Below are 23,250 nucleotides of genomic sequence, written 5' to 3'. Positions count from 1 at the left end.
TGAGTGTGCCAATAAATGCACTTACCACAAGCCCGCTTTCCGTGAAATATCAATCTGATGTAATCTACACGTATGTAAGGACATTGTGAAAGATATTTAATGTAGCCATGTGACACCTTTGTAATAATTTATATTTTTTTATCAAAAGGTCTATTTCACCCACAAGCAGTTGGCGTCGCACAGAGACTTGGCACAGCCTTCCGCCAATGTTTGCTAAATTTGATCTTGGTGGAATTTGTAGTTCTGGCCTGGCGACAGGCTAAATTTTGCGCCCCTCGTTAGACACGCTCATAACGCTTCAGAGCGCTTGCACAGGTAATTATTTCCGATGTCCCAATTAGCCCACTTACTTTCAATTTTGACTGCAGATCACCCATAAAACATTGCGTGGCTTTTACTCGCACCAGACATAAAGAAGCTGTCTAGTGTATTTCACTGAGGACACTAGGTGAACGTCATGCCACGCATAGCACAGCCGAAAAGAACGACGACTCAATGAATATTTGCAACGCTCCACTTAGGCCTTGAAGGTGAAAATTTCGGGACACATTGAAGTTAGTATTCTCCGGACTTCTAAAAAATGTACGCTTCGTGTAACAGACAGTTATCTCAGGATGTTGGGGAACGTAGCTGGAAACGGCAGCCTGATACTTTCGAGCGCTTCCAAAAGAAATTATTTAAAAATGCAGTATTTGATCCTTATGAGTTTAACTTCGTACAAAAATTTGCGATAGCGTTCCCTCCAGTTTCATTGAACTTAATTTTGGCGGCATATATAGTTACGCACCGACCGCTGGCAAACATTGTAGCGGCTTGTAAAACACACCTATAACGCTCCGGAGCCCTAGCATGCGTAATTTATTGCAAAAACTGTAATTAATCCAAACACTTTGAACTGTGTGTGTACGCATTACTCATAACCTCGCTCGTAATTTCGTCAAAGATAAATAAGTTAGCTTGTATATTTTATCGAGGAACACCAGAGAATACTCTCCAAAACATTCTAAGCTACTGTTATATAAATGGCTAATCCGTCCTGTTCTTGACTATGCATCTGTTGTTTGGAACCATTATAAGTAGTGTGAGATTAACAGGCCAGAAGGAATTCAGAAAGAGCTGTTAGATTTATATGTCACCTCACGATCATGATTTTCACCCTCTTCTCCACTTCTTTCTTTGAATTTACCTTCGCTCTATTCACGTCAACGCATAGCATCTTTACATTTCACGCACATCATCGTTAATTCTTCCTTTAGACTTTCTGAAGACAACTATACTAACCTCGCACCAGAGCCATCAACCAGACGACATCCCAACTTGAACTTGATGTCCTGTGCGTTGTACGCACTAATATGTTTGAATTCAGTTTTTTCCCTCACTCCATAGAAGACTGGATTTCCTTATCTGGGTGTATTCGCTCACGCTCATCCCGAAGTTTTGTATCTGCCATCCAAGATGAATGATGCTAGCACATAACCCTCATCGTTGTATGGTATTTTTCTGTGTATAATTTCCCTCTGTTAATTTACTCCTGCAATAGCGCTAATTGCAGTGCAGTATGTACAAATAAATAAATAAATAAATAAGTAAATAAATAAATAAATAAATAAATAAATAAATAAAACGAACTACACCCTCGTATCGCGCACAGAAATACCGAAATAACTAAGGTTTCTTGGTTACATCCAATGCTTCTGCTCAAGCCAGAAACATGGAACTTTCGCCACACAGTCTATTTAACATTCCCCTAATTTTCACTAATTTTGAAGTTCGTGTCATGTGCTGTTGTTTCCTGGCCCTGTGAAACATCGCGAATGACGGCAGCGTGACACTCTGCAATGCTTCAATAAATAACTTTCTACAAAGACTATAAATAATCTACACAGGTTAAACAGTTATCGTTCATTATGTTGCATACTTCAATGAAATATAAGCACAGTTATTCGCATAGTTAACCGAGGAGACGAGGAAAAAGCAGATGCATTCCATGTACAATGCATAAAATTTGGGTGTAGACAAGTGTTCAATAATTGAGTCACCCATAAAATATTTTCTTTAAATAGGAATTTTCTGCCGTCTTTGGCCCTTCCAGGAAAGCAAGTGCTTTTTTGAAGCGTTTCATATGACGCTTCTAAACGGGTCGAAAACAATTTTAGCAATCTTACTTTTAATCCCTAAATGGCACACCAACTTAAGTTTGCCCGCAGCTTGCCCGCATCATTCGCAATATTTTATCGAAATATAAGCTTCGTGAGTTGCGTAGTTTTTTTAGGAAATCATGAGAACTTACACGTAATATTTTCGAACGTTTATTGTAGTCGCATGAAATCCCGTGGTTTTACATGCCAAAATCACAATATGATTATGAGGCATGCCGTAGTGGGGGACTCCGGATTAATTTTTACCACCTCCAGGGTACATTAACGTGCACTCAACGCACTCAATGCACCATGCACGTTTCACCCCCATCGAAATGGCGCCGCCGTGGCCGGGATTCGATCCCGCGCCTTCGGGCTTAGCAGCGTGACACCGAAGCTACTACGCCACCGTATAGTCGCATGAATAGCTTCGCTGTAAAATAATGGAATAGCTGACAGAGTAAGCTTTGGCACGCGAAGGACCACTCGAATTCAGGCTTGAAACATTACCCGGATGATGCTCCGCTCAGAATGCGTATGTAAGCAAGTCTAGAGAAATTCGTTCTTCGCATAATGCTTGCGTGTGCAACCGTATACTGGCGGATCGCTGCCTCTCGCGTCAAAGGGCCGTACGCACCGTTTTTGAGCGGCGAGCCAGTGGTCGCTGTGGTCAGCTGCTGCTGCATGGCCGAGTGCAGGGTGACCGCGATGCGCGCGTACGTGGCCACCATGACGACGAGCGGCAGCACCAGCAGCAGGACGTCCAGGAAGAGCGTGAACAGCCTTTCGTACAGGGCTTCTCCCCAGTCCTCGCGACATTTCATCTTGGCTGCACAAAGGAGGTCGAACAGCAATGAACGACACGGAACTTTTGGTGCGCAGCGAGGGCCACGAGATGCCGGGCACTCTTTATATCAGCATACACATGAAATTCGGGAACTTTGCTCTTGAAGATTGCTAACCTACAGCAGCAACTTCTGAATGCCGTTCTTTCTTTGCGTGGCATAATTATGGCCGACGAAAAGTTCGTGTCATTTGTCAAACGAGAAACATCTAGCCTAATGCGAAATAGGCAGAGGAAGGACGCAAGAAGAGTTAAATGGATGCATGCGTTGTTTTGGTAACAGCAGTTACTATGTATTATTATATATTTAGCGAAAACAGCTCATGAACATATTTATTCCGCACCACTATGACTGCTTAATTTCATGTACTGTCTCGTTGCATTCACTGCGATCGCCCTCGGCGTCACCTTCGGTCGTCGCCGTAGTAGTACTTCTCTAAAGCCGTGACGTCATCCACAGAATAAACGTTCAGACTAGGATACATAGCGCAAAAATTTTGACACAGGGACAAGCAGAACACAGGACGAGCGCTAACTTTCAACAATTGATTTATTGCAGCTGGTGAGTACATATATACTCACTGGGACGCCACTGCAATAGAACACACTGAAGGGAAGGAGGAAAAAGACAGTCATGTGACCATTATGCCCAAAAATTCAAGCTCTTTCCTTGATAAAAATATAGACGGCGTGCTAACGCACTCGTCACCTGCTCTGGCTATCTCGGCTGCTTCCACAATTTCCCTCATCATCTTATTCCTGTGGCGATAGACAATAACAGTTTGTTTTAATAGCGGGAAGCATTGTGGCCTTCGCGTCACATTTTCTACAATGGGCAGCCAGATGCCCATCTATTGCGATGCTCTCCACTTTGTTACTATGCTCCGCCAGACGCACGTTTAAACATCTGCCCGTCTGGCCCACGTAGTACTTCTCACACGAAAGTGGGATCTTATACACAACATTGCGAGTGCATGTAACAAAAGGATCTTTGTGCGTGGTAGCGCAACTAGGCTTTCGTTTCCTCATGGGACAACTCATCAGACTCAACCTCAAGAGTTTGTTAGGTGCTGTAAACACAACGTTTACACCACAACGTTGCCCAACCTTTTTTAGGTTGTGGGAAACCTTATGAAAGTGGGGAATTACCGCCACTTTTCGTTTGTCCCTTTCTTCTTTCCTTTCTCTTTCGTCATCCGCTCTCTGCTCATCGCTCATGCGTGAAGTTAGTTTCCTTTGACGGTGCAGGCCTTCAGCAACCGAGATAATGATATGTCTCGGATAGTTCGCTGCTTCCAGACGAGCCACCTGCTTACTAAGTCCTTCATCTAGCAAGTGAGCACATGACTTAGATAGAGCGCATGACAGGAAAGAACGTACGATACTTCTTTTTATGAGTTTAGAGTGTGCAGAACTGTACCTCAAGGGCGGCTTATTATCTCTGGGCTCATATACCCAACACACGTGTTCAGGTTTGAAATGCAAACGCAAGTCTAATAAGCTGATATTGCCCTGCGCTGGAAATTCAGTAGTGAACGTAAGTGGCCTATAATACTCATTGAAGGAGGCAAGAATACTGCTAACAGCAGGGTTTGAACAGTCAAAACGGCAATCTACATGAGAACTGGCACCCGGATCAATTAGTGATCTATCTAAAAATACCGAAAAATCATCTACATATCTGAAAACCTTCACAACGCCCAAATCACCCAACCGCGCAGCAAAAGCTTTGTCACATCGAGCTAAAAACAGGTCACTGAATATGGGCGCTATGCAAGAGCCTATGAAAACACCCTGCTTTTGCAGGTAAATGTTATTGTCAAATTGAAGAAAAGTGGACTTCAAATAAAATGATAAAAGCTCTAAAAACCTTGCCACACTAACACCACAAGCGTTAGAAAAAAGGACAGCGCCGTGCTCATCTATTGCCGCCTCAACACTGCACAGCAAACCCTCATGTGGCAAAGAATAAAACAAATCTTTTATCGACCGGATCGGACCGCCCGGAAATAAACAAATCTCGACCGTATCGGTCGAGTGGCGGCTTCACTTCGGGAACGCAGGCTATGTGTCCTGCCTGCGGACAAGGAAGTGGGTTTCGTGGTGCTTTCCCAGGGTGTTTACCGTGATAAAGCCTCTGCTGCGGTATGTGCTGTCTTTAATCCTATTCGACGTGTTTCGCTGAAGAAAGTAAAGTTGCGAGCTAAGCAGATGTGTAAAGATCTTAATTTGGCAAACGTTGCAAAGAAAATCAATGGCACGGACGGTGACTGCCCAGAAATGTTTTTCACCGCCAAGACCCATAAGGATGAGTGTCCTTTTCGTGTCATTGTTTCTGAATACGGGACGTGGCAGAAGTGCGTCGCAGAATTCCTGCAATATAGCCCGAGGCTCCTCAACGTGGCGGATCCGTTCCTTACCAAAGATTCTTCAGCTGTGATCAACTTTTTAAATCGAGCTGACGGCGAGTGTTTAACTGCATTTTCTGTGGACATAAAAGATTTGTTTTATTCTTTGCCACATGAGGGTTTGCTGTGCAGTGTTGAGGCGGCAATAGATGAGCACGGCGCTGTCCTTTTTTCTAACGCTTGTGGTGTTAGTGTGGCAAGGTTTTTAGAGCTTTTATCATTTTATTTGAGGTCAACTTTTGTTCAATTTGACAATAACATTTACGTGCAAAAGCAGGATGTTTGCATAGGCTCTTGCATAGCGCCCATATTAAGTGACCTGTTTTTAGCTCGATGTGACAAAGCTTTTGCTGCGCGGTTGGGTGATTTGGGCGTTGTGAATGTTTTTAGATATGTAGATGATTTTTTGGTATTTTTAGATAGATCACTACTTGATCCGGCTGCCAGTTCTCATGTAGATTGCCGTTTTCACTGTTCAAACCCTGCTGTTAGCTGTATTCTTGCCTCCTTCAATGAGTATTATAGGCCACTTACGTTCACTACTGAATTTCCAGCGCAGGGCAATATCGGGTTTTTAGACTTGCGTTTGCATTTCAAAGCTGAACACGTGTGTTGGGTATATGAGCCCAGAGCTAATAAGCCGCCCTTGAGGTACAGTTCTGCACACTCTAAACTCATAAAAAGAAGTATCGTACGTTCTTTCCTGTCATGCGCTCTATCTAAGTCATGCGCTCACTTGCTAGATGAAGGCCTTAGTAAGCAGGTGGCTCGTCTGGAAGCAGCGAACTATCCGAGACATATCATTATCTCGGTTGCTGAAGGCCTGCACCGTCAAAGGAACCTAACTTCACGCATGAGCGATGAGCAGAGAGCGGATGACGAAAGAGAAAGGAAAGAAGAAAGGGACAAACGAAAAGTGGCGGTAATTCCCTACTTTCATAAGGTTTCCCACAACCTAAATAAGGTTGGGCAACGTTGTGGTGTAAACGTTGTGTTTACAGCACCTAACAAACTCTTGAGATCGAGTGTGATGAGCTGTCCCATGAGGAAACGAAAGCCTAGTTGCGCTACCGCGCACAAAGATCCTTTTGTTACATGCACTCGCAATGTTGTGTATAAGATCCCACTTTCGTGTGAGAAGTTGGCCAGACGGGCAGATGTTTAAACGTGCGTCTGGCGGAGCATAGTAACAAAGTGGAGAGCATCGCAATAGATGGGCATCTGGCTGCGCATTGTAGAAAATGTGACGCGAAGGCCACAATGCTTCCCGCTATTAAAACAGACTGTTGTTGTCTATCGCCACAAGAATAAGATTACGAGGGAAATTGTGGAAGCAGCCGAGATAACCAGAGCAGGTGACGAGTGCGTTAGCACGCCGTCTATATTTTTATCAAGGAAAGAGCTTGAATTTTGGGGCATAATGGTCACATGACTGTCTTTTTCCTCCTTCCCTTCAGTGTGTTCTATTGCAGTGGCGTCCCAGTGAGTATATATGTGCTCACCAGCTGCAATAAATCAATTGTTGAAAGTTAACGCTCGTTCTGTGTTCTGCTTGTCCCTGTGTCAAAATTTTTGCGCTATGTATCCTAGTCTGAATGTATCCCACCAACACGCCCAAACTTCTTCCCTGCTAGAATAAACGTTCTCTTCCAGCTTCTGAAATCATATTACAGATACTGTCCTCACTTCAACAACGTGGCTACAAGCTCGGGGTCGAGATGATAATGAATAGAAAAATCGCCCATTCGCTTTCTGTGCATGTTTCATGTACGCGCTTCATGATATTGAATTGTGAAAGCTCTGTTTATATTTGATTCAGTTCACTTGTGTACCAGGCGCATAGCCTGAAATAGCAAAATAAGTACCATCGTTTAGCTTTGTGAAGACTTCGCTCAGAGTTAGAGAAGCGGTCCATTGCTGTTATGTCAGCTCCGTGAACACGGGACTGATAATACTGGAGTACTTTGTACATAGCTAGCGAAAACTGCTGATGCACCTGTCTGGTCAAAAGCGTCTATTTGATAGTTGCGTACAATCCATTCAATTAGAAGCAGAATACTATGAAAAAAAAAGACGGGAACAGCAGACTTCTGCGATTCTTTTGGCTCTGAACTGATTTACAGAAACAGCAGCACTCCATCGAAGTGAACGCCGCGACCTTGTATGCATGCTTGCTTGTTCCACAAGTTGTGCTAACCTGCTATGGGGCGGGGCAGTGATCAAGAAGCCAGCCGTTACATTGACTGGTAGGGGTGGAGGATGGGGAGATGTCTGGTGTGCGATGAGTAGCGGAACGCGGAGACAGTTTCCAGTGCCGTTTACGACAAAAAGTTGTAGACTTCCCCGAAAAGAACGGCAACATGGCCACTCGGCGCACATTTGACGTTCCTGCAAAAAAGAAAGCGTGCGATATTCGCAGCAACATATAGGAAAACTGTTGGCATGCAGCCTATGTAAAATGTATTTTCGTGGGAGCTGCGACGGACACCGGCGGCGGCGGCGGACAAGACAACCAACAGGTATGGCTAATGGATTGAGCGCATAACAGCTTACGCTGTAGAAAACTTCACCACGGCACAGCACCGGTAGCGAGCCGACACAAAGTCCGCAAGTGTGCACATGTCCTAATGCTGCGGATACTGCACGGCTCCCACAAAAACACCTTTTTGCGTAGGCTGCCTGCCAGAGTTTTCCTATATGCTACTGCGAATATCGACGTGTGCTTTTTTTTAGGAACGTTAAACGTGCGCTGGGGAGCGGCCACGATGCCGTTCTCTTCGGGGAAGTCTATAAGCCAACCCCGCAGCGCGGGGATCAGCTACTCTACCACTGAACCACGCCAGCTCGTGCTAGCTTGCAGCGGAAGCAAGAAAAAGAAGATTAAGGGGATGTATACAAAAATGCTTGAATGAAAAAAAACATCTGTACTTGTTTAAATTAAGCTAGCTATCTGACTATGTCAACGCCACATTTGAAAGGGAATGCCAATAAATCACCATCATCATAATTATTATCGTATCGAGCCATTTGTCACGCGATGTGACATGCGCTTCGCATAGCATCGATACGTGCAAACTCTGCATTGTGGTTTCTTTGTATTCTACGAGATGTCCCGACATGTAGCAGTTGCATCCTGCATGTAGCTGGGGCGTGGTTAACACTCCAGCAGGTTAGGTGCGTATATATATATATATATATATATATATATATAGGCTGTCTCACATAACTGGAACCAACGTTTTAAATGTGAAGGACACTCTGGGCGCTAGTATAACCGCATCCATAATGTTGGCACTGGCCTAGAGTCACTCAGGCTATTTTTTTTATTTTCGCCTTAATTAACAGATTAGTTATGTTTAATTGATGAACTTTTCAAGTGTTGGCTGCAGACCCCAAGTGTCATACGCAATGTTGTAGAGCCCCTTGAGACACCTCTCAATAAATTGTTTCCAACACGATATATTCACGTGGTCCTTCTTTCCGAATTCCAAAGAAAGCTCGCGTAATATGAAAAAAAAAAAACCACTTGACGGGGCACTTGCGAACTGTTATTGTGTTGCTCTCAAGCGTGCGATGGATGAACAAGGTCGGCCTCAGCGAGGCTGCCTCGCGACAGGGCGTTATGTCGGGTGTAGGTATCTGGGCATGCGGCTCTTTTCGCATGACAGTGCAAATGCCTGCTGCTGGCTGAGCGTTGCCGAAGCGGTAAAGCGTCTAAGGCCACGAAAAATAAAACACGAAAGCAGCATTTTGATTCTGCTTGAAAGAAGAAAAGGGCGAAGTGCGTGGGAACGATAAAAGGCGACGACGGCTTATACATTTTGCCTTTGTACACAAATGATCTTGCAGTAGTTTTCGAATTGAACGATGATGCTACAACTTTAAACCTTAGGGCTCAAATAACAGCGGATAAATTACACGGGGACAAAACTAATGGTAAAAAAAAACCTTCGCTATTTTCAAGGAAGATTACGCATGTCTTCTTCAGACGATGACTCTTTTCTCACTGGCCCCGTCTGCTCTGCTCCTCATACTTACTGTCTACCAGACGTTGTTTTTTGATCTCGCACCCCGCAAGTGCACATCACTTTGTGATCGCAGTATCGGGTGGCCACGTCTGGCTTCACACTTTTGCACCGTGAACGGCGCGTCATTCCCTGAGAGAGCGCGCCCGCAGGCTGTTCCAGTTTACCGCATGTAGATCATACCTAATGCACTTCACCCGCCGTGGTTGCTCAGTGGCTATGGTGTTAGGCTGCTGAGCACGAGGTCGTGGCATCGAATCCCGGCCACAGCGGCCGCTCTTCGATGGGGCCGAGAACACCCGTGTACTTAGATTTAGATGCACGTTAAAGAACCCCAGGTAGCCATATTTCCGGAGTCCTCCACTACGGCGTGCCTCATAATCAGAAAGTGGTTTTGGCACGGAAAACCCTATAATTTATTTTTTTAACCTTGTGTACCTCGCCTGAACTAATCCCAGCGAACTGCAGTATATCCAGTGCTCCTCAGGCGCTCGTATCCCTGCGTGTTCTCCACAGCAACGCTATTTGGCTGGGACCAACGTTGAACGGCTATATGGCTCACTCGAATGAGGAAAGAGTGGATATGGTTTTGGTTCTAGGCGCGTGAAGTGGACATAGAATGCTCGCAGTTGCGCTATTTCAACACTGGCATTGAGGTACGCGTCCGAGTTCAATGACTAGTGTGCGTGCATATGAAATGCTGAGACAGATTGGGACTTTTACCAAGAAACGACAGGAATCTTCAATCCTGGGCGAAGACATGGAGACAGATATGTGTCAAAGTTTTCTTCAGACCCACATGCAAGTGTTCGTACTGTGGATGCTGAAGCTGCAGTGTCAAAGCCTTCAGTGTGGAGAGTACTTAAGAAGAGACAACTTCACCCGTGCCGCGTGCAGCTGCACCAGATGTTGGAACCCAACGATTTCCAAATTCGAAAGGACTTTGCAAACTGGATTACAATCAACACCGAAGGGAATCCAGGTTTTGTCAACAAAATACTGTGAACTGAGGAAGCTACCTTCTCACGTAATGCCCAAGTGAACATCCACAACGCTCACTATTGGAGCGATGAAAACATTCACTGTGTTTTGAGGACACATCCCCAATATCAGTGGTCGGTTAATGTGTGGTGTGGAATTTACGTTTGCACTATCATTGGCCTCGTGTTTTTTGAGAACACGGTTGCAGGCGAAAGATACGACAACGACATCCTTGATGGGGCGCTTGAGGATTTTCTTTGCGAAGTTTCATTGGCCAGGATCAAGGATATTTGGTATAAGCATGATGGTGCTCCTGCGCACGGCAGCAGCAAACTTGAAATGGCTGCATGAAGTATTCTCGCAGCAGTGGATTGGATGGCATGGGCCCGTTGTTTGGCCGGTACACTCGCCAGATTTAACTCGCCTCGATTTCTTTCTCTGGGGCTACGTCAAGGATCAAGCATACTGGACACCAGCCACATCAAAGAACCTAAAAGAAAAGAAATAAGACAAGTCTGCAACTCCATCTTTGATACCATGATCAAGAACGCCTCGGAAAATGTGTCTATGAGATGCCAAATGTGCACTGCTGCAGATAGTGACCTCTTCGAACACGGATTATAATCAAAGGGCGCTTTTTGGATTGAAGGTAACGGGAAAATCATTCCAGCCCTAACGCCGCCTCCCCTCCCCACAAAACGCCATTACACTCCGTCGGTAGGCTGCCAGCTCTTGCCCACTTCAAGCATAGAAAAATAAAGTTCTGTTCTTCTTGTCTTTCGTCTCCTTAGACGTTTTATCGCTTCGGCACCATTCGGCCAGCAGCATGCATTTGCGCCGTCATGCGATAAAAGCTGCATGCCCAGATACCTACACCAGACATAACGCCCTGTCCTGGGCCAGTCTCACTGCAGCCGACCTTGTTCATCCATCGAACGCATGAGAGCAGCACAATAACATTGCACAATCGTCCCGTCAAGTAGTATTTTTTCATATTTCGCGGGCTTTCTTTGGAACGCGGAAGAAAGGCCTACATGAGATATATCGTGTTGGAAACAAGTTATTGAAAGGTTTCTCAAGGTGCTCTAAAACTTTGCATGTCGCACTTGGGGTCTGCAGCCAATGCATAAAAAGTTGAGCAATGAAGCATAACTAATCCGTTAGTTAAGGGGTAAGGGGAAAATAAAAAAAAATAGCCTGAGTAGGTCTAGGTCAGTGCCAACATTATGCATTCGGTTCAACTCGCGCCCGGAGTGCCTTCCAGTTTTAAAGCTTGGGCTCAAGTTATGTGGGACAACCTATATATATATATATATATATATATATATATATATATATATATATATATATATATATATATATATATTGTACTCATGCTGTGGCATTCGACCCACATGGAATTACAGTTTAATGTTTACAGAAAGAAGCACTCTCTTTGAGCTCTTACTGGAGCTTACAAGAGGCGGAGAAGAAAAAGAAGAGGGGGGGGGATTAAGAATAACAAAACAAATCAAGCTCAGATGGCTAAACAAACGATCGAAGAATGCCTATAACACCTGACTGGCATAAATATAACAACGGAGCATGCGTGGCTCCGATTGCGCCTACATTTTTGTTCCAAGGCCCCCAAAAAGAAGCAGCACAAGAAAAACTACTGAAAAGAAGACATTTTGGAGGACGCTTAGGCTTCGCCTTAAAAGTGGAACGTGATAGCACTCAAATATCACTGGCTGCTTCTGACGCTTACGGACAACTGCAGCCGCAATGTTTACAGAGAAACGCTGGCAGTGAAATCTGTGCCCGAAGGCGAGCTTTCTGGTAGAAACGCGGCCTTTTTCGCGGGCCGATCTTCCGTTATTGTTGAGCCCTTTGATATTTCAGTCTGAAAAGGGGATCTGACAAAAAAGTGATGCGCTGTCGGTGTTTTGTTTCAATCCATTTAATTGTGGGCTGCCATTCTCAAATTTGCGAGGAATAACTTTGTGAAGAACGTAAGACAAGATATGAATAACTTTAGTCATCTACTAGTCTAGAGTGAACAACTTTAAGCCCGCATAGAATATCCATCGTTCGAGATGACTCTCTCCGTCGCAGACGCCGGCGCCTACGCCGACGTCGGATCTTCTGCGACGCAGGACCCTCAACGCTGTCGCGTTAAAAGACATAAATGGAAAGGAACCCAAAGATAACGCACTGGGCAAGTCGGACTCGTAAAAACGTAAAATCATGAAGTATATTAGAATCATCCATAGCAGAATGGGCGGCTTGCAATACCTATGGACTATCCTATGATGGATCCCTGTAATTTCTCGATAGAGAATCCGGAACAAAGGCAATACAAGCAAATGTTTCTATTGGCGAAAAATTACGCAATTTTTTTGCGAACTCAAAGCTCTACTGAACGTGAATTTGGCCGTTATCCCCTTGATCCTTGCTTTCATATCCTAGTATGAAAGAAGTGTCACAGAAGCGGATTCCGTGGCACGCGAGACCAAAAAATGAAAAGCAATTTTCGAATCTGCGGATGAAGCGCATATCTGCATGAAGGCACGCGCGAACAATAGCCAGAGAACGAGAGTGCGGCTGTCCCAGACAAAGTAATTTTATGCACCTTTCAGCATTGATCTTTTGGAGAGTACTTTCGAAGGACGGCAGTTTCAATATACAAGCAGATAATACTAGAGCCAGTGTCTCTTGAGCAAAGACGTAATGATGTTCCGCGCACGCAAGAACGTAGCCGAAAATCGCGCGCGCGCAAGGTGCTTGCATCGTTGGGCCAGGCTGTTGCTATTGGCTCAGTAAAGTGGAAAGTTGGGCTAGTTGGTGAGTGATCATCATACCTTGCTGGTGAAGCAGCGCACTGACACTAAGTACATCTAAGCCATAGTGAGGTTGCCTTTTTGGAAGTACACTAAAAAGAAGGAAAGAAATTCTGTAATAAAAATGGTTGTTAGGGTTGCAACAAATTACGATAGGATTGCACACCATGATAGATAGGTGCCATATCTTTGACGCCCGAGTATGCGTGGGCAAATGATCTTTAAAAAATGCCTTTAATCTTGCCTTGATTTTCTTTGACGCCGGAGGGTGCGCAGGTATATAAATATGAAGTATGTGTTCTGAAATAAAATAGCTGCGAGTGCAGCGAGTGTCGTCTTTTCCTGTTTGTCTTCACTGTGTCCGTGTCAGTGCGCTGCTTCACCAGTAAGGTATGATGATGTTGCTATTGGCGCTGATATTTCGTGCGAAAGCTGCATTAGAGATACCCACCGTGGTTACTTAATGGCTTTTGCGTTGCACTCCTAAATACGAGGCCCCGGGATCAAATCCCGGCCAGGACGGCCGTAATCCGATGGCGGCGAAATGCAAAAAACGCCCGTGTATTTAGGTGAGATGCGCGTTAAAAAACTCCAGCTAGGCAAACTTATTTTGGAGTGCCCCATTACGGCGCGCCTCACGATCAGATCGTCGTTTTGGCAAGTAAAACCTTATAATTTAATTGTTTCTTTTTGCATTATAGTTTGGCTCTGCCGTACCTGCATGCAGCCCGTTACTGACTTTGTAAACCCACTGTACTGTCATATCTCAGCATCGACTTTGTGAAGTTAATGCTCTAGCTATTGTACCTGAGTGTTTGGCTATCGATGGTGAGGTGCCTACATGTACGGTAGATTTGATCCCGAATACAGCGTTTACAGCAAGTCTATCCGTCAATAGCAACAACCCGGCCCAGTTATGCCAGCTCGTTGCGCGCGTGCTGTTCTGATGCGAAACTGTCAACTGGCCCATTGAGCGAAAAAGCAGGCGTTCGGCATCTGCAGCAGCAAAACGGCACCTCAATTCACATTAGCTGCGGAGCCACGTCACGACCGCGCCTGGACGAAGCATTGCGGGCGAGAGGGTTCATCGGGGGGGGGGGGGGGAGGGGGTATTACCTAGTGGACATTTTGGCCGCTGCTGATTGGTTGGAGTTGTGCGAGTGACGAGGAGAGGAGTGGCCCCAGACAATCAACGGCGGTTGAAATGGACAGTCCACTAGCTGGACTCTTACAGAATACCACCGCTGCTGCCACAGTAGTGTTGCGTAAGGGGAGAGGGCATCACCGCGACGCCTCGTCACACTCGCTTTCGGAAGAATTTGTTATCCGTGCGTTCCTTGTACGCGCAAGTTCTCGCCATGCGTTCCAACTGCGCTTCAAATCAAAACCAGCGCGAAGCGTCTCTACGCGCTGGTTTGACCGCGAGGAGTTCATACTCGAAGAACCACTCAGCGGCGTTCATTCGGACATTAATGCTTTCCCATTCACAACTCAGAAGAAGTGCTTAGGTGTCCTCGGCATTTCTAGGGGTGCTTCTCACGCTCCATGCACGTCATAATGCCATACAATATGACGCCTCTTGCGAGACATGAGCCTCGTCTGAAGCTTCTCTCGGTGAGGTCAACCTAGTTAATGAAAGTCTCGAAGTGCTCTGTTTGCGCGTTCTCTGATCATCATTTTCCAGCACAGTACTTGCTATGGGAAGTGATGCAGCTCCATGAAATGCCTGGATGTTTCTTGTTGCTTCCATGCAAGTGTTTAGCAGGTCCCATCCCGAAACAACTGACCCACAAAAGGCCGATGATTTCATATATATTTTAGCGCTATATTCTCTCTTCTGTCCCTTCTGCTGTCCTTGCGCCGTTATTCAAACTGTAATCCATATAAAGGCTGCTTACGATAATAAAATAGAAGTCATGATTCCATTTTATAAAAATATTTTATCACATACATTCTAGAGCAAGATGGAATTGACAGACACATCAAACCAGGAGCTAGGCTTTGAATGCAGTTGACAAAGAAAGAAGAGAAAGCAAAATAACGAAACAATAAGTTTATATAAAATTTATAATTTCTTTACAGCCAATGGGTACAAAGCCGGAACAATGTGTTCTTCTATCAAGCTAGTCAGCTAGTTTTTTTTTTATATACTAGCTGCATTTTACTTATTTGCGGAAACGAACAGAAACCCGAATAAGAAAATTCGGCAGAGACACCTAAGACTGCTTACGTGCGAGAATGCGACAACGTTATAGTCCCTTGGGTAAACTGTTTTTCTTTTATACACTCATTTTATACACTCTTGACGTGGCGCCACCTCTTCCCATTGGTTGCGCCATCACTTGCCCAATGACGCACGCACAGGGCTACACCTTTAATCCGCCAGATGGCTGCCACGTGACGTGTGCAATGACAAACGCACTAAGCACATCTTTAGTCAGTCAGAACCGTGGAGCCGCCGTGGCGTCGGGGAAGCGTGCTCGGCTCGCAGCCCGGAAGCCCGGGCTAGATTCCCACCCATACCGACATGTACCAAATTTACATTTCTAAGTCATTAACCACTTTGTTTCAAGGAACCTTCCTGAGTAATTTGACATCAACTCGAGCATTTTTTGACGTGTTTCTACTCTTTGCGCCATCGGCAATTTTACAGCGAAGCTGTTTATGGCTAGGGTTCCATGCATTCTTGTTCTCCGTGAACAAAAATTATCATCATCAATGGCTCATACCCCAGTAAGCATTCATGCTCCCGTAAACAAGCAAAAAATGCAATGGCTCCTATAGCCACGTAAGGCCGAGGCTAGAAGCCATCTGCTAAGTGAAGCGAACAGCCCTTAAATTCTTTCTTATCGCGCATACAACATGCAGAACAGCATGTTGAAAACTGTCATCATCAATGGCTCATTCCCCTGTAAGCAAGCAAAAAATGCAATGACTCATAGTCCCGTAAGGTTCATGACTACTCACTTTGCGTGAATTAGCTGCGATGAGACTACCCCTGTTGTCGTTGTCGGTGGTTTCAATATGGACGTGTTGGTACCGAAAACGGAGCGGTTTAAGCGTTCCGTGTTGCAGACATATCCCTTGAGATGCCACAGCGATCCGGCCCAGCCGACCACCCAGTGGCGTACGTGCATCGACTTGACATTATCAAAGAATGTGATTGCAGTTGCAAGATAAGTAATGACTGCCGATCAAGACAATAAATGAGTGTGCGTACTTTTCGTCACGATGACCATCCATCAAGGCAATAAACGAGTTCGAACCTTTGTTCAAAGTTATGTGTCACCTCCGTGCCGTGTGTGAAAAAGCTGGGCTGGTCAACCGCCGTCGAAGAGTGGAATGGCTCATAATTTTTTGGCACCATCTTTCGGTAAGGCTTCTACCCTTACAAAAATGACTTTAGACTGTCTATAGAAAGTCTATAGACTTTTCATAGACGACCTTTCCTTTCTATAGATTTGGACTTTTGTTGATATAAAGTCTATAGACTGTCTATAGACGAAAGTCGATAAAGTTTCTATTTCTTTTTGTCTATTCGCAGTCTATAGACGGTCTATAGAAAAAAGTCGATAAGGTGTTTGTTTCCTTTTTGTCTGCTTGCCCTCTATAGAATGCCTACAGACGAAAGTCGACACAGTCTCTATCTATTTTTGTCCATACTTTGTCTTTAGACTTTCTATAGACGAAAGTCGATAGGGTTTCTATTTCTTTTTGTCTATTCGCAGTCTATAGACGGTCTATAGAAAAAAGTCGATAAGGTGTTTGTTTCCTTTTTGTCTGCTTCCCCTCTATAGAATGCCTACAGACGAAAGTCGACACAGTCTCTATCTATTTTTGTCCATACTTTGTCTTTAGACTTTCTATAGACGAAAGTCGATAGGGTTTCTATTTCTTTTTGTCTATTCGCAGTCTATAGACGGTCTATAAAAAAAAGTCGATAAGGTGTTTGTTTCCTTTTTATCTGCTTCCCCTCTATAGAATACCTACAGACGAAAGTGGATACAGTCTCTATCTATGTTTGTCCATACTTTGTCTATAGACTTTCTATAGACGAAAGTCGATAGGGTTTCTATTTCTTTTTGTCTACTCGCAGTCTATAGACGGTCTATAGAAAAAATTCGATAGGGAGTTTGTTTCTTCTTTGTCTACTTCCCCTCTATATGGGCTACCTGTAGACGAAAGCCGATACAGTTTCTATTTATTTTTGTCCATACTTTGTCTGTTGACTCTCTATATTATGGACAATAGTCGACAAGGTTTCTATTTTTTTCTCTACTCCTGGTGTATTGAATGTCTATAGAAGAAAGTCGATAATATGTAATTCCGAGTTCCCATACCCCCCGCCCTCTGCGAACGCGATGATATGGCACTGGTTCATGCACGACGGCACCGCAACCCCGGCGCGGCGGGCAAACCGTGCAGACTGCTAGTCTGCGTTCGGTGCAGCTGCACCGAACGAGGATCGCGGCGGAGCAGGCACCGTCCGAGTCACCAAGGTCTTCCAGGCACCCGAAGGCCCTAAACCTGGCTGCTTCCCGGACGTACACTTCGCGAAGACCAGGTGGTGAAGGTCAGATGGTGAAGGTGTGGCAAAGGGGGTGAATAAGTGGCGAAAGCCCGCAGACCAGGTGGTGAATTCACCACCTCTGAGTTGTCGTGGTCTTGCATGTCTATAGATTAACAATAGACAAACATCTTTAATCTGGGCCTAACCCGTGTACGCTGTAACCAAGCGCAGGTACCGGTGGATAATACATAGCTGCATTTGATATAAGCCACTAAAGTTGTATACTGCTGAGATTGCTATAGAGCCTATTTGTAGACTTTAGTATACACATAGTGTATACCTCCGCATTTGTTGACCACATATGATCTACGTAGTCACTCTCGGCAATCCCAAGACAGTCTTCACAGTTGTCGCATCACTTTTGCGGCAGTAGAATAAAGGAAGCAAAACGCCGATCCAATTGTTAAAATATATGTTATGAACGCCAGCTTCAGATACAAGTGGATTCGAAACAGGCATCAAGCTAACAGCAAAGACACTCGTAATGTTTGTAGCTGACAACGCGGACTTTGTGAATGTGCCATGAACCGATGTCGCGCATGTGGTGTTCGCGTTGTGTGTCGTCCGATTCTCGGATACTTTTCACATTGTCTTCATATCTCGGCTGCGTCACTAACATCGGGCGACTTTTGTTGCCTAATATCCTGCACTATAAACTCATCAACGTTTCTCATTCACTTAAAATAGGTGCCAAATTCTCTGAGCCCACCCAGTATTTCGCCGGCGGTATGCCTGCGCAGCCACGCATATGAGTACCTCCATGCTGTACTGATTGCTTTGACCTATCATCGGAACAGAAAATTAGCACTAACATACGTGCGGGCATCACATTTAGCGGTACGCTGGAAGATATGCTACAAATACGCTGTATTACTCATCGACGCTGACAATAATGCGTCTAAAACGTCTGAAGGGCACCGTAACGGCTTTTACAAACAGCGCATTCATGTTAGCGTTCCAGTCTGATGCGATAGCCCACAGCGTTTGTCTTACAACCTGCCAGCGCATATCCTTCGTCCACGAAAAAAATGCATAACGGAAAAGAAAAGCCACCCGTTCCGGCGCGCATGGCGCATCAGAGAGAGAGAAAGAGACAAAGAAAAAAATGAAGGAGGAAAAGGCGCTCACACTCCTCCGAGCGCGCACGCCCTCCGTGCGGAGCTCCTGCGCATGCTCGGAGTTCTTGCGCATGCGCGGCGGTGCGCCGTCTCAACGAGCGCGCCAGGCACGTAAACGGTTGTGCCGGTGTGCGGTGTCTCCCTGAACGTTGGTGTCTGTGTATGCGTGTCTTCTTTGTGGCATCACAAGTCAACTACATTGAATGGTAAGCTTTATCAAAGACGTTTTGCGTCAATACCTCATGATTATGTGAGCGCATTTCGTAGCGCGAACCGGCTGCACATAGCGCAGGCGACTCGGGTATAGTGTCGGTTTGTCGTTGACATGGTTTGATAACGCGCTCCTGTTCTCGCTTCTACTATACGGAATGTTTTACGGCGAGCGATCGCTCGTGCTTGTTGATTTTATCATTATAGCTTAGGTGCGTAAAAAAGGAAGTACACCATGTTTTAACTTGATACTGAGCTACCACTAAGCGGATTGTGTGTGTTGGGCAGCCAGTGTGGTAGATCTCATTTAGTGGCGCTTGATCCGGCCGCGATGAATGCTGCACCGTATGTGTAGCGAAATTCTCGTGACACGCTTTACGCATATATCTCGAAATTGTGTTAGCATCAAGAATTTTCAAACAGACAGGCATAGTTGAATAACTGCTAGCGTACTAGGATGAAAGGCCGTGTTTGCGGGGCATGCATCAGCAGTGTGTGCGCTGCCGTTTTCGCATAGTTTAAAAGTAGCAGTATTTTTAAGGTTCCTGGCAACCAATCTAAATAATTTTGGGAAGTTACAGCAAGCAAAACACGAGACTTGAAGAAATATCTAGTAGAAATCTCTAGATTCACCCAATCTATTTATATGCAACCACAAACGCTTTTGGAGCATGAAACCTGCGATAAGCTTAGTCACTTGCAGCTCCGCAACTTAGCCGAAAAAATTAGAGAACAATAAATTAGTCGCTCCGGGAACACCTTTACACGTTTCAAACTGAAGGCATTGCGTTTGACGGTAGTTGGAAGATTTGTTTGTTGTCTCTTTTTTAAACAATTTAGCAGCAGAAGTTATCTTTCGAGCTATATGAAAAGCGTTAAGCGGCTTCCGATGCTTCGGCGTTCTGTAGTTTACGTGCTCTTAATCACAAGGCAGCTGCTGGCGCAGATTCGCATTGTGCTAATCGTGCATGGTATGAAGCCATTGTCGTGCGTAATAAGTGTTCCGGTTTTCATTACTGTTGCATGTAGCGCCGTCGTCTTGGACAGACTGCATACAATATGCGCTGTACAAAAGAAAAAAAGAGCCAGATTATCAATTTGGTGGTCTTTTCTAAGTAGATAACGCACAGATTATTCAAATAATTCAGTGGGCATTGCATTTGTTCGACCCTTATCAACACACCTAAGAGATCGTAACATGTTTTAGTTGATAAGTAACCTGATCAGTACGCCCCCATTCATGTGCATTCTACTGAAAGTGTGGCAAATGTATTCATCTTGAAGTATGAGAAAAGAGACATTGCAGACTGTTCTAAGCGGAAGTAAATTGCAAATCTTAACGTGATTGTTCAAAACTGCAGTCAGTATGCTGAGCATGTTCGTTCGGCACGGGCATATTGTATTAACACCTGAAAAATGTGCACAGTCCAGCCAGGTATCTTTGTTTCAACAAGTATTTTTATTTTTATAAGTACACTGTGTGTCACATGAACCTGTCCTAAAACGAAACGTACCGTTGCTGGCACCGGCGACCATTACGGTTGTCTAACTGCTTATCATACTGTAGTATAACGAAACATCATAATGGTACTGATTAATATTCCCATGTAGTCTTTAGTCAGAGGTAAACAAAGTTAACTAGAGGCATAAGTGATGAGAGCAAATTATATTGAAAACTACTACTGAAGCGTAAAAATAACTAATTGTATAACTCATTGTATAGTTTTTCCTCACATTGTTGCATTTGCTTTACGTGTGTCTCTGTGTCTTCCGTGCTGTACTCGTGTGGCCATCAATTACGAACTTGCCGAAGCCCTTGTCAGCTTTATTAATCAAGGGATTCAAGTCAGTTGAATCTAACACTGCATGTCAAGTGACTGACGTGTTATTCGTTTTATCTAAATATTATGGACTGGCAGTACTTGGCAAGCATTAAACCACAATATTTCTTTTATTGCACTTAAGCTGCAGGCGTCATAGATTGCCAGAAAATTTTCATGAGAACAACCAGGGAAGGCTTGGAAAAAGATCGGGAAATTTTAAAATGGCCACATAGGTATGCTGTCTTGTTATATGTCATACAAAGTTTCCAGAGAATCTCTGACTTAAATATATTTTTAAAACGTTTCACCTGATAAAAATTGAAGGAAATTGGTTCCATTTATTGAAAAATAAAAGAAAGTCAAGCTTACTGACAAGGCATTTCTTACTCAATATGTGTTTTTTTTTTGCGTTAACTAAACGTCCTGAACCTCGAAAGCCTAGAAAAAATTTTCATCTTTCAAAGCACCTTAAATAATTTACTGTAATAGAATTCATTCGAACTATACTATCAGTTCTGTTTCCTAGGAGGTGCATATCTGTCGTGCCATGACACAAAGTGCTCGTGTGGTATTTCGGGTGCTCATGTGGTATACCTAACTTGGAAACCTGTTAGCACGCCCAAGAGGCCTCATTACCTGTAACAAATTAAGTGACCATATCGATACAATCAGCCCATCTGCCTTCCGTTGAAGTTATGGCCAATCACCCATTCATTTAAAAGTATGAGAAAGACATTTAAATGTGTATTAAGCAAAATAAATTACAATCTTAGGCATGATACTGTGAATATTCCAGTCACGTCTTCTGAAAATATCCCTCTGCACGGGCATACTTAACTACCAGCCAAAAAAAATGTACAGACAGCCCAACTGGGTAACGTTTCAGCAATAAATATAGAGACCATTTGGGATAAGTACAATAATGCATCATATATGAACGTGTCATAAAAGGGAACATACTGTTGCTGGAACGAGCAGCAGTTGTGACTGTTTAATTGTTCACCATACCATGCAATAAAACATTCTATAAAGGTGCTGATTTGTATTGACAAGCAGCCATTAGTCATAGTTAAACCGCATTAAGTATTGACTTCGATGGTTTGAGCAAATATATTAAGCTGCTTAATGAACACACAAAGAATATACACTTGTTATTTTTGCCTCATATTGCTGCATCTACTTATTTGCAGCATACACCTGCAGCACCTTTGGGACTAATGACACAAAGGTCAAGGCCAGCCTGGCGACCATGCTTGCCAAGGAGTAGTGTAAATATTTAATCTGTTTCCATAATAGCATACGACATGAATTTAAGGAATTCATCTATTATATCGAGCAATAAAAACGGTGAATGCATTGCTGGCGCATTTGTTTTATTTTTCGCACTGCATGATTCAGCACTATATAAATTCTTTCTGTTTGTGCAACATATATGAAAGTACAGCTGGTTCAGAAGCATTATTAATCTACTAACGGTAATGCATAAGTGCAGATGAAAAGGAACAGGTGCACATGCATAAATACATTCAAAACTTTTTGCTACCGCATGTAAACAAAAATGTAAACTAACTTGTAGATAGCCGCTATGGAGTTATGGCCTTATACACTCTTTGTAGACTTGTCTATAAGATGTCTGTGTATATAGAGTGCCTATAGATTAAAAAAAATTCATATTTGTTAACAAATGTCTGCAGAATGTCATAGAAAAGAAGTGTATCGGACTATAAAGTTCTGTTTTCGTAGACTGAAGTCTATAGGATGTCTATAGACTATCTATATACATTTGTATATAGACATTCCATAGACTTCAGTCTACAAAAGTAGAACTGTATATATAGTTCTACTTTTGTAGACTGAAGTGTATAAAATGTCTACGGACAAATCTCATCTGTAGACATTCTATAGACTTCAGTCTACAAAAGTAGAACTGTAAGCCTATACACTTGTCCATAGACAGTCTATAGACAGTCTATAGACTCAGACTTCTTATAGACTAGTCTATAAAAAGTGTATGGCCATAAGTCTCTAGACTGTCTATAGGCAGTGTATAGACAGTCTATAGACTCAGACTTTTTATAGACTAGTCTATAAAAAGTGTATGGCCATAAGTCTATAGACCGTCTATAGACAGTCTATAGACTCAGACTTCTTATAGACTAGTCTATAAAAAGTGTATGGCCATAAGTCTATAGACAGTCTATAGACAATCTATAGACTCAGACTTTTTATAGACTAGTCTATAAAAAGTATGGCCATAAGTCTATAGACTGTCTATAGACTGTGTATAGACAGTCTATAGACTCAGACTTTTTAT

At 43.9% G+C, this 23,250-nt stretch overlaps 1 protein-coding gene across 1 annotated transcript in view; it reads right to left on the bottom strand.

The window, feature by feature from the left end:
* LOC142578167 (gastrin/cholecystokinin type B receptor-like) overlaps positions 1–23,250 on the bottom strand; it is a 125,269-nt gene that overhangs the window by 3,422 nt on the left and 98,597 nt on the right. The window contains exon 4 of the mRNA XM_075687568.1: positions 2,776–2,967. Coding sequence (XP_075543683.1) covers positions 2,776–2,967 — 192 coding nt within the window. The remainder of the gene's footprint in view (positions 1–2,775; positions 2,968–23,250) is intronic.

This window comes from Dermacentor variabilis, chromosome 4, assembly GCF_050947875.1.
Source record: "Dermacentor variabilis isolate Ectoservices chromosome 4, ASM5094787v1, whole genome shotgun sequence".
In the NCBI taxonomy this organism is placed as follows: domain Eukaryota; kingdom Metazoa; phylum Arthropoda; class Arachnida; order Ixodida; family Ixodidae; genus Dermacentor; species Dermacentor variabilis.
Note: the sequence above shows the minus strand (reverse complement) of the source record. Positions and strands in the feature narration are given on the sequence as shown.